This window comes from Mercurialis annua, linkage group LG3, assembly GCF_937616625.2.
Source record: "Mercurialis annua linkage group LG3, ddMerAnnu1.2, whole genome shotgun sequence".
Classification (NCBI taxonomy): Eukaryota; Viridiplantae; Streptophyta; class Magnoliopsida; order Malpighiales; family Euphorbiaceae; genus Mercurialis; species Mercurialis annua.
In genome coordinates, this window is record NC_065572.1 from 73,163,403 (window position 1) to 73,184,037 (window position 20,635).

Here is a 20,635-nt window from a genome sequence, read left to right on the forward strand (position 1 = left end):
ATATAAGAGTTGATGTGCCATTTAGTTTAGTGTCAGAATTATACACTTTAGCACAATATAAACACGTATCCACAATCAATTTCCCAGATGATTCATCAACAATACGCTCAAAATGATCTCATACCTTTGATCTCATCACAATCTGCTTTCTTTTATTTATAGCTGGGTCATTTCCAGCCACATTTGCATCCACTCCTTGCTTCTCTTGAGTGGGCTTAGATGAGTCTTCGCCCACAGCAGCATGTTCCTGCTCAGGGCATGGCGGCGACGAATAAAGCAATCCATCACCAGCAGCACCCAGAGCAACAACATGCTCAACCTCAGAGTCAGACATCTGCACAAAGCACAAGCACAACAAATCAAACACAATAATCAAATACAAAAATCAGACAAAGAAAACAAAGCAAAAAAGATTAAAAAAAACTTACTAAAGCAAGTGGATGCAAACAGATCAAGCAGATTTGAGATCAGGACAGGAACAAAATGAATCAAGTGAAGGCTCCCACCGATGATTACAAGAGTATGTGAATCTTCTTCCAGTGCAGAATCCATAGCACAAACATAATAAGTTAGTTAATACAGAAACTGAGCAGCAAAAAAATACAAAACAGGAACATAGAAAAAAGGTGTTTGTTGTTCATAATACCTCAGTAATATCAGGGGATTCAGGGTCAGGGACTCAGCGAACGTCCACCATGGTTCCATTTTTCAAAAACAAACCATGAAAAGTGAAAAAAAATAGTATCAAACACCCGTCAATACTTTTCTCAAAAACAGAAAACATAGATCACAAAAAACAAAATAAAACATAGATCTAATAAACTTTCTTATTGTGGTTAAACAAGGGCTTCCACCAAGCCTCCATGTTCATAAAAGAACACATGCACAAAAGAAACACCAAGTAGCAAACATCAAAACGGTAAAAGAATAACCATAGAAGGTCAAAAACTATAGGAATAGAAGAAGCTCACGATTTACAGAACAAGGAAGCAGGTTCATCGATCGCGAGTCACTTAAACCACCAAATGATTAAGAGAAATTGTATATGACTAAGTATTATATGAGAGATTTGCAGTAGAGAGTAGAGAATAGTTAGGGTTTGAAACGATTAGAGAATTGAGAGAATGAGATGTTTTAGAGAGAGGTTAGAGAGAGGAGCGTATGAGAGGGAGAGAGAGTAAAAGGGGGCGAATGATTTTAGGGTTCAGAAATAAAATGGCTTTTATACCAAAGGCTTGAAATGAAACGGTGCGTTTCATATTAGGGTTAGGTCTTATCACTGAAACGGCGTCGGATGAACGCCTGAACCCTTTTTATAAAAACGACGTCATATAGCTGGTTCAGTGTTCTCGGTTTTTCGGTTTCTGGTTACCTCAAACCAAACCAAACACCAAAGTCCAAAGATTTACATATTTAACACCAAATCAGACCAAATTCACCGAATAACCAACCCAAAGAATGAATTTCGGTCCGGTTCGGTCCGGTTTTTTGGACAGGTTCGGTATCTGTTCTGCCCTACACCTTGCTATACCACATGACGTGTCTATAATAATTAAAAAATAATTAGATTAAATTAATTAAAAAATGGTAGATTAAATAATTTTTTATATTTTTAGATATATTTTATTTTGGTAAAGATGCACTTTTTTTAGGAAAGTACATAATACTCTTTTAATTGAGAGATTTTTCCATATTAATTATTTGATTGTATTTGTTTTTCCAAAATAAGAATTTGTACTTTTCAATTGTTCGTTTCTTTCCACAGCTCACCTATTAAAGTATGATGGATCTTTTCCATTTTATCTTCCTTTGGGAAAAAAAATATCGGATACCATATGGTCATTTACTTATGTTTCTTTATATGTATGCCTTATAATTTTAAATTTTCCTTAAAAATAATCTCTTAATAATCAATTTATTCAATAATAAAACAGAAATTAAAATTTGTAGTTTATGTTTATGCAATAATATCATTAATTTTGTTCAAGAAATTTGAAGATTTTTAAAGAGAACTTAAAAGGAAAATTACAAAAGAAAATCCAATAATAGAACACTTATGATATTTTTTGAGACCGCAAATACTACATGATTGGCTAAAACAACACGTACGCGTCGGACTTAATTTTTTTTAAAAGCAACGTATTAATATAAAATACCAAAAAAACCCCAAAACAAACACAAAAATCCCAAATAAATCCTCAAGAGAGCGTGGTGGTATTTGAATCACCACTTTATTGTGAACAAAACCCTCTCTCTTTCGCTGAGCCCAAACCCTAACCCTTGGCGGCTGTGAAAATACTCTTCAGTCTCCCCCAGCACATCTTTTCCCCTTCTTTCCCTCTCAAATCTCAAACGTCTCTCTTCAAATTCCCAGTTTTCAATTTTTTTGGGGGAGATTTAGGGTTTTTCTGTAAGATCTAGGGTTTTTATTCGAGGTTTTAGTATCCAAGTCATGGCTACTGTTGCTCCTTCTGCTGAGAGTATCCTTTTCTGATTTTATTATCTGGGTTTATCGTTATTTTTTGATTTGTATTCAGCTCGATCCGGGTTTTTTTAGTGTTTAATTAGTTTTTTGATGCTTAATTTAATTAGTGTTTAATTGGGTTTTGTTAGTGTTTAATTAGTTTTTTGATGCTTAGTTTAATTCGTGCTAATTGGGTTTTGTTAGTATTTAATTAGTGTTTAAGTACTGAATTAGAGAAGAGAATTGTTTTCCTTTACTTTACTTTTATATAGAAGCTGCAGATTTGCTTCAGAATTTGAGTTTGGATTCTCAAGCGAAGCCCTTGGAAATTCCTGAACCTACTAAGAAGGTGAAATGAAATTTGAATTTACTGTTGATTGATTGTAATTTATAGGATTGATTTTAATAAGTGTATGTGTTGATGTGTTTAATTGTGTTTGTGTAGACTTCTGTTTACCAGTATGGGGCTGTTGAGTCTGGTGTTTCTGCTAATGGTCAGATCCCACAGGCGGACCGGTCGTTGACGCCGTTTTTACCTGATTTGATGGATCCAACCATGTGCTATGTTCCTAATGGCTACCACTCTCCTGCCGCCTATTACTGTAAGTTTATATGTCGTATAATTGACGGTTTATGTTCATAGCTCTATTTATCTGATTTGTGTTGGTTATTATTAGTATTCGGTAGAGTTTAATTTAGCGTGCTTGTATCTGTTTGTCGTTTCTTGTAGGTGTTGGTAGTGACTGGGAAGATTTCTCCAGATACGGAAACACAGAGGGAGTTGAGATGGCATCAGTATGTGCTTCTTGAATTTGGTTTTTGTTGAGTGGCTATATTTATCATTGATGGCTTCATAGTTGGTTTTTATGAACAGTTTTAAGAGTCTTGGAATTGATTTGAAATTTGGTTATTGCATTTTTTTCAGGGGGTTTACGGGGACAATGGGTCTGTTATGTATCACAGCGGTTATGGTTATTCGCCGTACGGACCATATTCACCAGCAACTTCTCCTGTTCCAACAATGGGAAATGATGGTCAGCTTTATGGGCCTCAGCACTACCAGTACCCTCCGTATTTCCAGCCTCTGAACCCAACCAGTGGGCCATTCACTCCTAATCAAGCAGCAGCCACATCTCAACCGGAGACCACCTCTGTCGCTCCTGATCAAAAAGCCTTGCCTGTTGATACAGCCAAAGGGAATTCTACTGGAATTGTGAACAGTGGTGGAGCAAAGGGTAACACCGGTTCTACTCCTTATAAACCATTTTACCAGAATTCATCTCTTAATGGATATGGTAGGGGCGTTTTGCCAGGTGGTATTAATGGTTCGGGTTACCAGGATCCAAGACTTGGTTACGATGGGCAGTACAGAAGCACAGGAATTACGCCTTTCGCAAAGGGTAATAATGCTCCTTCTACAAAGAATAACAATTACCGTCAGCCTTCCAACTACATTGTAAGCTGTTTTTCCCTTATTTTTGAATTTTTCTTCCTGTGAGCCCTTTAATTCCATCTTATTTTGAGTATATGAGTAATGGTTAAGAGTTCAACTACTAAACTATTTCTACTGGGCTTTGTAAAATGATTCTCCATTTTTTTGCTTTGCTGGTTTAATGACTTCTTTGTCGCGAAGAATAATAATGGTGCCGAGTTACTATTAGAATTTCTTGATATTTTTCATGCATTACTAAGGTCTGTTGTTTTCTCCAACTATTCTCACTATTGTTTAATGATTCTGTCTATGCAGGGTTTGCAGCAGTCTGGTCCAATATCTAGTATGGGATCAGCTCATGGTTTTATGAACAGGATGTACCCCAACAAGTTCTATGGTCAGTATGGAAACACCTATAGATCTGGTATGGGGTTTGGACCTGGTGGTTATGATTCTAGAATGAATGCGCATGGGTGGTTGGCTGTAGATGGAAAATACAAACCCAGGGGACGAGGAAATAACTATTTTGGGTATCGCACTGAGAACATTGATGGTTTGAATGAGTTGAACAGGGGACCCAGGGCAAAGGGCTTTAAAAACCAAAAGGTCTTGACCCCTGTCACAATAGCTGTCAAGGGACAAAACATTCCAACAATTGAAAATATTACTGAAGATAAAGACGAAGCAGTTCCAGAGCGGGAGAATTATAATAAAGCAGATTTTCAAGAGAGCTATGCTGATGCTAAGCTTTTTATAATCAAGTCTTACAGTGAGGATGATGTGCATAAAAGTATCAAGTACAATGTATGGGCTAGCACCCCAAATGGTAACAAAAAGCTTGATGCAGCATACCAGGAGGCTCAGCAGAAATCTGGCGGCTGTCCTGTGTTTCTTTTCTTCTCGGTGAGTATAGATTGGGTTGATTTACTCATGTATATCTATGTATAGTTTTCACTCGAATCCATTGGCTTTAGCAATTAAAATTATTTCTATCTTCACGTAGGTCAATACCAGTGGTCAATTCGTTGGTCTTGCGGAGATGGTAGGATCGGTTGATTTCCACAAGAACGTCGAGTACTGGCAGCAGGACAAATGGACTGGCTGTTTTCCTGTAAAGTGGCACATTGTAAAAGATATACCCAACAGTTTGTTGAAGCACATTACCCTTGAGAACAATGAGAACAAGCCTGTGACTAACAGCAGGGACACACAAGAGGTGATTACAATTACACTTGTCTACCTATTTTCAAAGCCCCTGTCATTGTCCCTCAGTTTCCCAATCTAAATTGCAATGTTTCGTGTGAATTTTTAGGTTAAGTTAGAGCAGGGGCTTAAAATGATCAACATATTTAAGGAGCACACCAGCAAAACATGCATTTTGGATGACTTTGGATTCTATGAGAAACGACAGAAGATAATTCAGGAGAAAAAGGCCAAGCAACAGCAATTCCAGAAACCTGTAAGTCCTCCCTTGCCTGCGAGTTACATTATTAGATAAATCTATGTGTTATTGTACATTTTACCTAGTGTTAATTAAAGTATTATATGGATCTTATTTTTTGATTTACTCTTATTTTAAATTTGTGATTAAAAACTTGCAGGTAGTGGAAGTAAGACCTAATGATGAGAAGAAAGAACTGGTTAATGGTTCACATGAGTCAGTGGAGTCTCCCTCTGAGGCGGCTAAGGAACCTTCTCCGGCTGTTCAGTCCAATGGGGACCTGAAGCATTTAGAGAATGGATTGACTAGTAAAACTGAAGATGATACAAAGGTGAGTAAGCCAGTTGCCTTAGAGAAAAAAATTACTGCTAACGGGATTGCCAATGGTTATTAGCTTTTAGCATGCACCAGCAGTCCTATGGTCTTGTAAGAAATTAAAAGGTAATGCCATAAGTTTGCTGGAGGTATTATAACCGCTGGCGATCTCTATGAACCTTTGGACTGCTGTTGGGAAGCTCACTTGTTGATATACTTAAACTAAAGACAAATGGAGAATGACAGTGAGAATCTCTGGTTCCGGTTAGCCTTCGATGCGATGGATCTGTTCTAAATAGTGGTTAGCTCCTGACAAGTTTTCATTCCGTAGGAGTTTGGGTTTAGGGTTCTTCTCTTTTTTTTGGTGGCTTTTTTTATATTATTGTTTTGGTCTTTTATTTTTTTTGACCTTTTTTCTTCTTATTTTACTTCAAACCTTATGTTGCCTTTTTCTGTTTATGATTAATATTTTTGTGCTTTTACCAGTGTGGTCAATTTCCTGCCTTGTAAATCTAGTTCAAGTTTAATGTGATTGTATTTGTAAAAGAGCTAGAAGCTTGGTGGGAAGGTGGTTCCAATATAGTGGAGTGAAAGAGTTCTATTTTTGCACCTATTTTATTACTGCTATTTCTTTTCTCTGATTATGCAATTTCAATATGTATTTAAATTATGGTATAATGCATTATTTGATCCCTGAACTTTTACAATTTCGCCCATCTAACTTTCTATCCATCAGTTTAACTATTTGACATTTTGATTTTTCAATTTTATTGTTTAAACTTTAAAAGATCCTCAATTTAGATATACTTTCTGTTATATAAAACAATTAAAATTGATTGATCGGATTACAAAACAAATGGGATGAAAAGTCATACTAAAATATTATTTTAGATTGTATATTATTATTGTCTTTACTAATTTTCAGTTTTTCTATTAGTTTTTACTTAATCTTAAAATTCAAACATTTATTTGTTTAAATAACAGATTAAATAACTTTTTAGGTATTAGATTCAATCTTTGTGGATAGATACTTCCTTCATCATTATATAATTTAATTCATGATACTATATAGTTATAATTTTGTATATTAATGTTACAATATTTTATACCAAAATTACACGAATTGTACATCGAAAAGTATAATTTGGTCACCTAAATCTAAAAAATTATGGCTTTTTTTTTTAAAATGTACCTGTAAGAGCATTCTAACGAGCTCTCTAAAATTACCAATTTTTTTATTTTAAGGAGTCTGATAATAAATTAGATGTCCAATAAAATTTTATTTTTTAAATTCAGATTAGAGGGTGAAATGACTCTCCACATGTAGAGAGCCATTTTCACCCTCTATTTTATCTTTTAAGAGATAAGTTTTAAATTTAAAAAATAAATTGATTAGTTTTATTTTAAAATGTAATATTCTTTATTTTTAATACAAAAAATAAACCAAACTCATCAGTAAATCAATTACACTCAAAATATAGTTTCTATAAAACAAACAAAAAAATTATATGTTCACAATTTTATGAGATTTTTTTTCTTCCTCCTAGTTCCGAGTGCTATGGGGGTGTGCATTTGGTTGAACTAAACCTAATTGAGATTTTTTTCAAAAAAAAAAAAACAAACCAAAATAAATCTAAAAGAAATTAATTTTTTAAGTTGAATTAAACTGAATTTATCGGATCGATTCAGCTTGGGTCGGTTTTTCCAACTCTTACGGTAGCTGGTGGATATCAGTGGTGGAATATCATAGTGGAGAACAAGCAATAGAGATGGAGAAAGAAAAAGGCAGTCACTTATTGTTGGAATATTTTTTATACAATTTACATGTAAATGCGACTGTTTTTGTCAAAAAAATGTTGCCTCTAAAATTAAAGTCGACAAATATTTTATAATTTAAAAAACAAGATATTTTCATAAAAAGCCAAAATATCGTCGGCAATTTCATTCTTTCTTTTATTGGCTTCATTTCAGCGAGAGGCTTTGTAAACCCTCTCTTGGTATCGCCACCGCCGTTGACCCGTCCTCTTCTCCACCGTACGTATCTCTCTGTTACCTTGAGTTTTAGATCTAATTTTAAACTCAGCTTATTTAATTATTTTGTTGAGTTTTTTTCTTTTTGCACAAATATTTTTATAGCTTTGTTATCGAACTGATCAAATTAATTTTTTACTACATATAATAACAGTAGTTTTATTATCGATCTTCAACTTATTTTATGTAAATGATCTTTATATAAAATGTTTCAATTAGCACTAAAATATGTTCATTGATAATCTGTTAGTCCATAATTGAAATATTTAGTAGAATTCAAAGCTATGCCTACTTATTCTTTTAAAATTAACTTGTTGAAATACTTCATGAATCATTACATGTTGATTTAATTGTTTTTAACTTGCAAATTTATTGTTTGTTTTTGCAGGTTATTGAATACTAAAATCTAGTAAAAATGGTATGTGGATTTTTATATAATTGTTTTGATAGTTATTTTTTTTTTATTAAATCTCGTGTTGACGGAGAGACGTATTTGTTTTGTGCAGGTGAAGTTTACATCTGAAGAGCTTCGTCGCATTATGGACTATAAACATAACATTCGTAATATGTCTGTTATTGCCCATGTCGATCATGGTATGCGTTTTTGCTGTGTGGTTTAATCTCTAATTTAATGCGAATTAAAGTTATATCAGTTTTCTGATTTTTTTTTTGTTTTGCTCTTTACAGGGAAGTCGACACTTACGGATTCTCTAGTGGCTGCTGCGGGTATTATAGCTCAGGAAGTTGCTGGTGATGTTCGTATGACAGATACTCGTGCAGATGAGGCAGAGCGTGGTATCACTATTAAGTCTACTGGTATCTCACTCTACTATGAGATGACTGATGAGTCCCTTAAGAGCTACAAAGGAGAGAGGCACGGGAATGAGTATCTTATCAATCTCATTGATTCTCCTGGGCACGTTGACTTTTCGTCTGAAGTCACTGCTGCTCTTCGTATCACTGATGGTGCACTTGTGGTCGTTGACTGTATTGAAGGTGTCTGTGTCCAAACTGAAACTGTGCTTCGTCAGGCATTGGCTGAAAGGATCAAGCCTGTCTTGACCGTTAACAAGATGGACAGGTGCTTCCTTGAGCTTCAGTTTGATGGTGAGGAGGCTTATCAAACTTTTTCCAGGGTCATTGAAAATGCCAATGTCATCATGGCTACCTATGAAGATCCCCTTCTTGGAGATTGTCAGGTCTACCCAGAAAAAGGAACCGTTGCATTCTCAGCTGGATTGCATGGTTGGGCTTTTACTTTGACCAACTTTGCTAAGATGTATGCCTCAAAGTTTGGAGTTGATGAATCGAAGATGATGGAAAGACTTTGGGGTGAGAACTTTTTTGATCCTGCCACAAAGAAGTGGACCACCAAAAACTCTGGGTCCCCATCTTGCAAGCGTGGCTTTGTGCAATTCTGTTATGAGCCTATCAAGCAGATTATTAGCACATGTATGAATGACCAGAAAGATAAATTATGGCCGATGTTGACAAAGCTTGGTGTTACCATGAAGTCTGATGAGAAAGAGTTGATGGCGAAGCATCTGATGAAGCGTGTCATGCAGACCTGGCTCCCTGCCAGTACTGCTCTTCTTGAAATGATGATTTTTCATCTTCCCTCTCCTTCCACGGCCCAGAGATACCGTGTTGAGAACTTGTACGAGGGTCCCCTTGATGATGTGTATGCAAATGCAATTAGGAACTGTGACGCTGATGGCCCTCTCATGCTTTATGTCTCCAAGATGATTCCCGCCTCTGATAAGGGCAGATTCTTTGCTTTTGGTCGTGTCTTTTCTGGGAAGGTCTCAACTGGTCTGAAGGTGAGAATCATGGGTCCAAATTTTGTACCTGGTGAAAAGAAAGACCTGTATGTCAAGAGTGTTCAGAGAACTGTTATCTGGATGGGCAAGAGGCAGGAAACAGTTGAGGATGTTCCATGCGGTAACACTGTTGCCTTGGTTGGTTTGGATCAATATATCACTAAAAATGCAACTTTAACCAATGAGAAGGAAGTTGAGGCCCATCCTATTCGTGCTATGAAATTTTCTGTCTCACCTGTCGTCCGTGTGGCTGTTCAATGTAAAGTTGCATCTGATCTACCGAAGCTTGTTGAAGGTCTTAAGCGGTTGGCCAAGTCAGATCCTATGGTTGTCTGTTCTATTGAGGAATCTGGGGAACATATCATTGCTGGTGCAGGAGAGCTACATCTTGAGATCTGTTTGAAGGATCTGCAGGATGATTTCATGGGTGGAGCTGAGATTATCAAATCAGACCCTGTGGTGTCTTTCCGTGAGACTGTCCTGGAGAAATCCTGCCGTACTGTGATGAGCAAATCCCCTAACAAGCACAACCGTCTGTACATGGAAGCGAGGCCTTTGGAAGATGGGCTTGCTGAGGCTATTGATGATGGTCGTATTGGACCAAGAGACGATCCCAAGGTTCGTTCTAAGATCTTGTCCGAAGAGTTTGGCTGGGACAAGGATCTTGCCAAGAAGATCTGGTGTTTTGGACCTGAAACTACTGGGCCTAACATGGTGGTTGATATGTGTAAGGGAGTGCAGTATCTTAATGAAATTAAGGATTCTGTTGTGGCTGGTTTCCAGTGGGCTTCAAAAGAGGGTGCATTGGCAGAAGAAAACATGAGAGGTATCTGCTTTGAAGTTTGTGATGTTGTTCTTCATACTGATGCTATTCACAGGGGTGGTGGTCAGGTCATTCCTACCGCCAGGAGAGTCATCTATGCTTCTCAAATAACGGCCAAACCCAGACTCCTTGAGCCAGTTTACCTGGTTGAGATTCAAGCACCGGAGGGGGCTCTTGGTGGTATTTACAGTGTGCTTAATCAGAAACGTGGTCATGTGTTTGAAGAAATGCAGAGGCCGGGCACTCCTCTCTACAACATCAAGGCTTATCTTCCTGTCGTTGAGTCGTTTGGGTTCTCAGCACAACTAAGAGCTGCCACGTCCGGACAAGCGTTTCCTCAGTCTGTGTTTGATCATTGGGACATGATGTCTTCTGATCCATTGGAGGCTGGTTCACAGGCAGCGACACTTGTAACCGATATCCGTAAGAGGAAAGGATTGAAGGAAAGCATGACCCCTCTTTCCGAGTTCGAGGACAAGCTGTAATCCAGAGGCGACAACGTCTTTTGGTGCCTTCTCCATCTTTACCTTTTTGTTTTTGTTGTTTAAGTTTTAACACTGCTGACTTTTTCTTACTGCTTATGCGATTGCCAATGGTTGCTAGCTTTTAAGCATGCACCAACACAACAGTCCTATGGTCTTGTAAGAAATTGAAAGGTAATACCATTAGTTTGCTGGAGGAACGATAATCGCTGGCGATCTCTATGAACCATGCACTGCTGTTGGGAAGCTCACTTGCTGATATACTTAAATTGCAGACAGATGGGTGATGACATTGAGAATCTCCGGTACCGGTGAGGCAATCCAATTCGGTGCCATGGATCTGTTTGAATAGTGGTTTTATTTGTATGTTCTTATTTTGCCTCAAACCTTATGCTGCCTTTTTTTTGTGTGATTAATATTTTTCTGTTTTACCTGTGTGCTCAATTTCCTGCCTTGTAAATCTAGATCCAGTTTAATGCGATTGTGTTTGTATTTGTTACTGCTGTTCCTTTGCTCTGGTTATGCAGTTTCAATATATGTTAGTCAATTTCTGCAATGTTAGTCGATTTCTGCAAATGGTACATTGTGTAATTTTTTCTTGAGAATTATTCATTTTGACCGTGTTCACACAGCAATACCGTCGATTGAATCTGAGATAAAATTATTAGGGTTTTTACAAAAATAGTTACCATACAAAAATACAATGCATACACTTTAGCCGTAAAAACATGGGATCTATTGGTACTTCTTCTGTTTAAACTGCTGGAGTGGTAAAAGTATTTATTTATTTATTTTATGTTTATACAGTATATCCATTTTAACAAAATTAATAATAATTTTTTGTTTAGTCTAATTTATTTTATATTTTTTTCCGAAGCTAAAAATTAGGTAAATATGTTGAAGGCTTACATGATAATCATCTTTCGAAATGTAAACTAAACAAGATAATCATAAACACAAATGAAACTATAGAGTACAAGTAAAAATTAATCGAAGAAGCGTGATTAATCTGGAATTTCGCCAAATTTGCCAAAAGGGCGCTCTTTTTCAAGAGAGCGGTGATGAAACCACAAAGTTAGATCTAAGAAATATCTTTATTAAGCACCAATACAAACTTTTAAAGAAAAATAACTACAATATTTATAAAATCTCAACTCAAAAAATTGAAGAAATCACAATTTAAAGCTAGAAGGTGGGTTTTAACTCCCAAAAAACCATCTCCTCTAAAAACATTAAATTTCTTCAAAATCCAAAAAAAAACTCTAGATTTTAGAAGAAATCTATAAGATAAAATTAGGATATGATTTTTCCGGTCAAAAATGCCGGAAAATCACCTCCTCAGGCCAATAGTATTAGTGTGTGGTTTTTAGAGAGAAGAGAGGTAGATGTATTCTAGAGAGAGAGAGTTTTTTTGTATTTTTTTTTATTATTATTGCCTTAGATTTTGATTTGTATATTTATTATACATTTAGTTTGTGAGTATAATATAAGTTCCGATAAACTTTATTGGCAAATAGCTATGGTAATATTTATTCTTAATTTTTATATATATATATATACAGTCGACCTTCTGATAATTAATACACATGGTGGATCAAAAATTTATTAATTATTATAATTATTAATTTATTGAATTTATATAAAAAAATTATAAAAAATATTTTAAAACATCTATATTAATAGACATAATATTAATATTGTATTATAAAAAAACTAACTAAATACACTTTACAATCACTCAATTAAAATAAATAATTTTATATTTAATTTAAGAAATATCAATTGATATCAAACTAAAAAATAATTATTAAAAAGTTTTACTCATAAAGTAAAATAATTTTTAATATTTTTTATACTAGAGATACTTTACTTACTTTAATTTTGTTTATCTAATAATTTCTTTTAAAATTTCTCAAAAGAATAAAAAAAGTCATAATTTGATGATATTTTAACTTCTACTTTATGAATTAAGGTTAGTATTACCTCAAATAAATCATCAATTGTTATATATTTTTTTAAACAAATCTCTCTATTAATTAATATTCATGTAGAATATATTTTAAATTTTATTAATTATTAAATAATAGAATTATTAATTATCCGACGTGGAACGAAGTTGGTTCTCTCAATTTTCTATTAATTATTAGAATTATTAATTTATAGAATATTAACTACTAGATAGTCGACTATATATATATTATTTTGGGTTAATCCCAATAATGTACCAAACGTTTGCGGGTTTTGTCAGCTATAATCAGACCTTTCAAAAATGACTGGTTTAGCCCATTTTGAAATATTTGAAACTTGTTCTAACTATTCGTAAATAAAACTAAAAAACTTATCATTTGTGAATGGGCTAAAGTAACCGATTTTGTTTGATTTCGGTAGATAAGGTATGAAATATCGCATATCATTTAAAATCTGTTAGTTTATCCAATTCACAAATGGCAAAATTTTCGATTTGATTTGCGAATGACTAGAAAAAAATTTAAATATCTCAAAATAGGCTAAACTAGCCGATTTTAAAAGATTTGATTATAACTGAAAAAAGCCGCAAAATTTTGGTATTTTATTGGAATTAACCCTTTTATTTTTGTATATAACATTTGTGACATATTTGAAATTTCTTTGTTTAGCGACAACTATATGAAATTATCTTTATTAATGCAACAAAAAATTATGGTGTCTAACCACAGACGATGCTTTTAAGATGGACACTGCTATATTTTTTTTTAATTTCAATTTTCGTTCATAATCTATTCTTTTGTATAATGCATAAAAATATAACTATGCTAAACTATTGTTTACCTTTGTTTTATTTTTCTATTTATTTTATGTTTATTTTTCGTTACATTATAAACTACAGACTTTAAAACAATTTTACGTTATAATATTATTTTTATAATTAGTGTATTTTTATGTAAAATATTAAAATTATATTATATTATAGCATTTTTTATAATTGATTTATTTTTATTGCAAAATATAAAATTTAAATTGTTTTTATTTTGATACTTTTTATCTTTAATTTATTTGGTTGTGAGATGCTAAAAGTATAGGTTTGATATCTGTTCTTAATTTAATATTTTTTTGAGTTAACTGTTTTGTCTATTTTATGTTAATATAGTAATTAGTTTTCATTTATTTTATATTTTAAACCGTTTGAAATCCTTTTATAATTTTTTTAAAAAACGGTTGCCAAAACCTCTGGAAACTGATTTTTTTAAAAAAAAAAATAGAAATAAAGTCGTAAATTGTGTTTTTAGAAACTGTCTGAAGTCTTTTATAAGATGTTTTTTTTTAAGTTTCAAAACTGTATTTTAAAAGCCGTAACCGTTTTATGAGCTGTCTTTTCAAAACAATTATCAAAGTGTGTTTTACAAACCGTCTGAAACCGTTTTTTTTTAACATGCTGAAACTAGACTTGAAATAAAAATTTAAAGTGCAAGAATACAAAAGTAAGCTCTAAACACGCTATAATATGACTTTCAAGTTTTATTTTTGAAATTAAATTTTACAAATATTTTTATTTTTACGTATTTTCTAAAAATGACTTATCAATTTAGAGTTATTTTTCCTCTCTAAAAAAACCTTAACCGCCAATAGTTTGTTTTTTTAATTCTTCTTCAGCGTCGTCAATAATTTTAATTTGCCGTTTGCCGTAGCCATCTCTTTTTCTATTTCGCTTTAATTCCATAAAATATAATAAGTGGCCAACTTTTTTTATTTTTATTTTTGATGGATTAATATTTATCATAGAAAACCGAGTTGAATACAAATTTAAAACCTTTCAACAATGAATATAGAATCATCCATGAGCTATATTGATTTTTTTATTGTTCTTTTCTAAATTTTTTGTCCTTTCTAGGTGAAATGTTTGTTGCCCTTTCGTCACAAAACGTTTGTTGTTTTATTTTTTAAGATGTTTGTCGGATAGTGGTTGATCGTAGGTTATGGCCATAAGCCACTTAGCAAATACGAAGAAGTTTCATTGAAAACTACACATAATTAACGAAACAATTAGGTCATGTTTAGTTCTAGAAACCATTTTCTATTTTCTGTTTCCATTTTTCTTCTCATTTTCTCTATTTTTCAATTTTTAATTTTTCAAATAGAAAACTAGAAAATCAAAATTTTATTTGCTTATCTAATTTTTTTATTGTTTTCTATTTTCTATTTTCTAAAATTAAACAACATACTACATCTTTTTAACGAGATTTTCGTATTTTTATTTTTCATGAATGTTGTTTAACCTCATAAAATATTAAAAAGAATTGAAATTCGACTTTTAATTATTTAATATTTAATTTAAAATAAATACTTAATTTAATTATGAGGAGAAAATATGTGCTGAGGAACTTTTTTTATATCATGATGAATGTGTATGACTTAATTCGAAAATAATATGGTTGGATCATTGATTATGTTTAAAAACCAGACCAAAAATGAACTGAGAGATTTTAGGCCGGTTCAAAAAAAAATTTGGAACCAAAAATGTCGGTTGGTATATTTAAAAATTATACATTTAAAATTATATACTAAATATGTTTATATAATTCATTGTTAATATAATTAATTATATTAAATTTATTATAAATTTAAACTTATTTTAATGTATTTTTAAATTTTTCGAATCAGGTATAGCCGGAATTTGCCGGTTTAAAAACGGTCTGGAACAATTTAAGAGTCGGTTTAGGGCCGGTTCAAGTGTTTCTCAAACTGTGAACTATAGAGTTATAAACTGTTGTCATTTCTACATGTAAGTGTTTATTAATGATTAAAAAAATTAATTAATATTAAGATTGAATAAACATTGATTCTCATTGTTAAATTCTTAAATTAAATTTTGTTAGTATTTTTTGAACTCGTTAGGTAGAAATATCAATTAGAAAATTGTGTTTTCTAAAAGTTAATTTTAATTAAAAAAAAGTGAGAAAACATGTTTTGGTGTTTTCCAACTATTAGTTATAATATAGAAAATTATGAAAATTGTTTTCTAGTTTTCTAAATTAAAAAATAATACAATTAAACACCAGATTCTGTTTTCCAGTTTTCTTGGAGTAATTTTTTGGAAAACAGCCAGTATTTCCCACAACTAAACATGGCCTTAGTAATTTGGTTATTGTTTTCGTAAGTAGATTTGTGAATCAAATAACACATATTAGCGTAAATAGTATGTTTCATGTCAGTTTATCGGGTTTAATTTTTAATGTTTTATAAATATAACTGCTTCGGATTCTATTTTATGAAATTTCACGTAATAAAAAAGCGGTAATATTTTCTAAAGACCCCTTGCTTATACAGGGCCCATTTTCAGCCGAACAACCGTCGGCCTAGCTGCAAGCCCAAAATGAAAACCCTAGCTGCTGTGGGGTATCTCATCCCCGAATCTGAAATATATACCCTTCATTTCAGCAAATTCTTTCTTTCTTTTATAACGCTTCATTTCGAGAGGCTCTGTAAACCCTCTCTTTGTTTCGCCGCCGCTGTATCTCTATCTTCTTCTCCACTCGTACGTATCTCTCTGTTAGCTCCAATCAATTGAATCATTTCTCTGCTATTCGTACTTGGAATCTTGTGTATGTTCATTTTTTAGATTTGGATCTGTTTTTAAACTGTTTTTGATGATTTTATTGAGTTTTTTTTCTGTTATATCTATGAACAATTAGGTTTTTGTAGCTTCGTAATAGAGTTGATTTCAAATTATATGTTTAATACGTATGATATAGTATCAGTAATTTTACTATGGATCTTCAATTATTGTTTATGAATGAGCTTTGTTTATTCAATTGCTATCGTTTTCAGTAGCTAAAATGTTTTAATTAGTAATAAATTCACTGTTTCTTTAGAATTTTGATTTTCTTGACGCTTATATACTGTTACTCAATAGTTGATATATTATTCGGAATCTAAATGTATGCATAATTATATTCTTTTAAATTCTCACGAATTTCTATATTTATATTGCATGTACACTGTTTTGAAATAGTCGAAATATTTATCAAAATTTAAAATCTATGCTTATATATATTTTTTTGTAAAAATTCTTATGAATTCTGATATTTACAATGCAAGTTTACTGTTAAAGTGTATAAATATTTATCAGAATTCAAATTTATGCAATGATTATTCTTTTAAATTATAATCATCTTCATTGGTTTCAATTTCGTTATGTCTGTGGTGTCTGTGGATTTTGTTAGTGTGACATTCATAGTAGACGGTAATTTATTATGAGCATGTTGATGATAATATGTGCTTATCAGATGATTTCCTTCCTACCTGAATTTGTGTATCCGATACTGTTTCATTTTGGAAAAAAAAATAAAATGCGATTTTCCATGTCGCACAGAAACAGTGAATTATTGTTTAACTTCAGCTTCATGACTCTTTGGATGTTGATTGAATTGTTTTTAACTTTATTGCTTGTGTTTGCAGGTTTTCTTATATAGTGTTTGGTGGTGAATACTAAAATCTAGTTAAAATGGTATGTATTTTCTTATATAATCATTTTGACAGTTATCTTTTTTTCTTAAATCTCATGTTGATGGAGAGATATACTTGTTTTGTGCAGGTGAAGTTTACAGCTGAAGGGTTACGTCGTATTATGGACTACAAACACAATATTCGTAATATGTCCGTTATTGCCCATGTCGATCATGGTATGCATTTTTGTAGTTCTGTCTATTTTGTGTCCATATAAATTAAATATGTTCCTGGTGTTAGATAGCTTTCTGCAGTTCGTTTGTGTGTAGATTTTGATGATATATGTGAATATTCTCTCGTTTTATGATTCAGCTTCTTTAATTCTATTTTTAATCTAATGCAAATTAACCTATTTCATTTTTCTGTATTTTTCGATCTTTACAGGAAAGTCAACACTTACAGATTCTCTAGTGGCTGCTGCTGGTATTATAGCGCAGGAAGTTGCTGGTGATGTTCGTATGACAGATACTCGTGCAGATGAGGCAGAGCGTGGTATCACTATTAAATCTACTGGTATCTCACTTTACTATGAGATGACCGATGAGTCCCTTAATAGCTTCAAAGGAGAGAGACACGGGAATGAGTATCTTATCAATCTCATTGATTCTCCCGGGCACGTTGACTTTTCGTCTGAAGTTACAGCTGCTCTACGTATCACTGACGGAGCACTTGTGGTTGTTGACTGCATTGAAGGTGTCTGTGTCCAAACTGAAACCGTGCTTCGTCAAGCATTGGGTGAAAGGATCAAGCCTGTCTTGACTGTTAACAAGATGGACAGGTGCTTTCTTGAGCTCCAGGTTGACGGTGAGGAGGCATACCAAACATTTTCGAGGGTCATTGAAAATGCTAATGTCATCATGGCTACCTATGAAGATCCCCTCCTTGGTGATTGTCAGGTCTACCCAGAGAAAGGAACTGTTGCTTTCTCAGCTGGATTGCATGGTTGGGCTTTTACTTTGACCAACTTTGCTAAAATGTATGCCTCAAAGTTTGGAGTTGATGAATCTAAGATGATGGAAAGACTTTGGGGTGAGAACTTTTTTGATCCTGCCACAAAGAAGTGGACAACCAAAAACTCTGGGTCCCCATCTTGCAAGCGTGGATTTGTGCAATTTTGTTATGAGCCTATCAAGCAGATTATTAACACTTGTATGAATGACCAGAAGGATAAACTATGGCCTATGTTGACAAAGCTTGGTGTGACCATGAAGTCTGATGAGAAAGAGTTGATGGGCAAGCACCTGATGAAGCGTGTCATGCAGACCTGGCTCCCTGCCAGTACTGCTCTTCTTGAAATGATGATATTTCATCTGCCCTCTCCTTCCACGGCCCAGAGGTACCGTGTTGAGAATTTGTACGAGGGTCCCCTTGATGATGTGTATGCAAATGCAATTAGAAATTGTGATGCAGATGGTCCTCTCATGCTCTATGTCTCCAAGATGATTCCCGCCTCTGATAAGGGTAGGTTTTTTGCTTTTGGTCGTGTCTTTTCTGGGAAGGTTTCAACTGGTTTGAAGGTGAGAATCATGGGTCCTAACTTTGTACCTGGTGAAAAGAAAGATCTGTATGTTAAGAGTGTTCAAAGAACTGTTATCTGGATGGGGAAGCGGCAGGAAACTGTGGAGGATGTTCCATGCGGTAACACTGTTGCCTTGGTTGGTTTGGATCAATTTATCACTAAAAATGCAACTTTAACCAATGAGAAGGAAGTTGAGGCCCATCCTATTCGTGCTATGAAATTTTCTGTCTCACCTGTCGTCCGTGTGGCTGTTCAATGTAAAGTTGCATCTGATCTGCCGAAGCTTGTTGAAGGTCTTAAGCGGTTGGCCAAGTCAGATCCTATGGTTGTCTGTTCTATTGAGGAATCTGGAGAACATATCATTGCTGGTGCAGGAGAGCTACATCTCGAGATCTGTTTGAAGGATCTGCAGGATGATTTCATGGGTGGAGCTGAGATTATCAAATCAGACCCTGTGGTGTCTTTCCGTGAGACTGTCCTGGAGAAATCCTGCCGTACTGTGATGAGCAAATCCCCAAACAAGCACAACCGTCTGTACATGGAGGCGAGGCCTTTGGAAGATGGGCTTGCTGAGGCTATTGATGATGGTCGTATTGGACCAAGAGACGATCCCAAGGCTCGTTCTAAGATCTTGTCCGAAGAGTTTGGCTGGGACAAGGATCTTGCCAAGAAGATCTGGTGTTTTGGACCTGAAACTACTGGCCCTAATATGGTGGTTGATATGTGTAAGGGAGTGCAGTATCTTAATGAAATTAAGGATTCTGTTGTGGCTGGTTTCCAGTGGGCTTCAAAAGAGGGTGCATTGGCTGAAGAAAACATGAGAGGTATCTGCTTTGAGGTTTGTGATGTTGTTCTTCATACTGATGCTATTCACAGGGGAGGTGGTCAGGTCATTCCTACCGCCAGGAGAGTCATCTATGCCTCTCAAATTACTGCTAAGCCCAGACTCCTTGAGCCAGTTTACTTGGTCGAGATTCAAGCACCGGAGGGTGCTCTTGGTGGTATTTACAGCGTTCTTAATCAGAAACGTGGTCACGTTTTTGAAGAAATGCAGAGGCCAGGAACTCCTCTCTACAACATCAAGGCTTATCTTCCCGTTGTTGAGTCGTTTGGTTTCTCCGCTACACTAAGAGCTGCCACTTCCGGACAAGCATTCCCTCAGTGTGTGTTTGATCATTGGGACATGATGTCTTCCGATCCTTTTGAGCCTGATTCACAGGCATCGAAGCTTATAACTGATATTCGCAAGAGGAAAGGATTGAAGGAAAGCATGACCCCTCTTTCCGAGTTTGAGGACAAGCTGTAAGCCAGAGTATAACTTTTTTGGTACCTTCTGTTTTTGTTTTAATTTTGGTCAGTGTTGAGTTAGTACTCTTGTTAATGGGATTTGATATCCTATAATGTTTGTTTTAATATCTACTGTGTCGTCTTACATTCTGAACTATGCCAACCCACATTGGTTGATTATATTCTATTTTGTTTTAGACAATTTCATCCCTCTTTATGCATGTTTTTGCTTGTCTGAATGCTATCTTATGCGGTCAATTAAAGATTATAGCTATCTGAATGTGTATTCTTATTAATGATTTCAGTCTATCCTGCTAGACGCCACTCAAAATTATTGTGAACTTTATATCATGTTATATTTAAATTATCCTAAAAATATGTGTTTCTTTTTCAAGTTCCATGTCAATTTCTTTTAATATAGTTTTGACTTTTCTTTTTCTTTCAGTTAGAGACATTATAAATTTAGTTTATTGTGTTTCAGTTGAGATGATTTTATATTTTAAATGTTGGTTAAAAAGTCTGTTGGAATATGTCAGTA

General features: G+C 34.1%; 3 protein-coding genes across 4 annotated transcripts; all 3 read left to right on the top strand.

The window, feature by feature from the left end:
* The first annotated feature begins 2,220 nt into the window (after positions 1-2,220).
* Positions 2,221-6,265, top strand: LOC126671088 (YTH domain-containing protein ECT4-like). The gene is made up of 9 exons (XM_050364793.2): positions 2,221-2,480; positions 2,737-2,813; positions 2,910-3,066; positions 3,195-3,259; positions 3,390-3,920; positions 4,212-4,799; positions 4,900-5,112; positions 5,209-5,355; positions 5,498-6,265. The coding sequence occupies exons 1-9, from the start codon at positions 2,453-2,455 to the stop codon at positions 5,729-5,731; spliced, it is 2,040 nt and encodes a 679-aa protein (XP_050220750.1). The 5' UTR covers positions 2,221-2,452; the 3' UTR covers positions 5,732-6,265.
* Positions 6,266-7,552: 1,287 nt separating this feature from the next.
* On the top strand, positions 7,553-11,307 carry LOC126673053 (elongation factor 2). The gene is made up of 5 exons (XM_050367008.2): positions 7,553-7,686; positions 8,072-8,101; positions 8,190-8,277; positions 8,371-10,834; positions 10,930-11,307. Exons 2-4 carry the CDS (start codon positions 8,099-8,101, stop codon positions 10,809-10,811), a joined length of 2,532 nt encoding a protein of 843 aa, XP_050222965.1. The 5' UTR covers positions 7,553-7,686; positions 8,072-8,098; the 3' UTR covers positions 10,812-10,834; positions 10,930-11,307.
* Positions 11,308-16,214: 4,907 nt separating this feature from the next.
* On the top strand, positions 16,215-20,299 carry LOC130014473 (elongation factor 2-like). 2 transcript variants are annotated; one of them, XM_050367007.2, is made up of 4 exons: positions 16,215-16,320; positions 17,244-17,292; positions 17,380-17,467; positions 17,676-20,299. In XM_050367007.2, exons 2-4 carry the CDS (start codon positions 17,290-17,292, stop codon positions 20,114-20,116), a joined length of 2,532 nt encoding a protein of 843 aa, XP_050222964.1. In that variant the 5' UTR covers positions 16,215-16,320; positions 17,244-17,289; the 3' UTR covers positions 20,117-20,299. The 2 variants fall into 2 exon arrangements, with proteins under 2 accessions (XP_050222964.1, XP_050222966.1); XM_050367009.2 differs by lacking the exon at positions 16,215-16,320 and adding an exon at positions 16,370-16,387.
* Positions 20,300-20,635: the final 336 nt, after the last annotated feature.

Coding starts and splice junctions, on each gene's coding strand:
- LOC126671088 (XM_050364793.2), top strand. CDS start 2,453: ATGGCTACTGTTGCTCCTTCTGCTGAGA. Junction 4,800..4,899: donor CTGTGTTTCTTTTCTTCTCG/GTGAGTATAGAT, acceptor ATCTTCACGTAG/GTCAATACCAGTGGTCAATT. Junction 5,113..5,208: donor ACAGCAGGGACACACAAGAG/GTGATTACAATT, acceptor GTGAATTTTTAG/GTTAAGTTAGAGCAGGGGCT.
- LOC126673053 (XM_050367008.2), top strand. Junction 8,278..8,370: donor TATTGCCCATGTCGATCATG/GTATGCGTTTTT, acceptor TGCTCTTTACAG/GGAAGTCGACACTTACGGAT.
- LOC130014473 (XM_050367007.2), top strand. Junction 17,468..17,675: donor TATTGCCCATGTCGATCATG/GTATGCATTTTT, acceptor CGATCTTTACAG/GAAAGTCAACACTTACAGAT.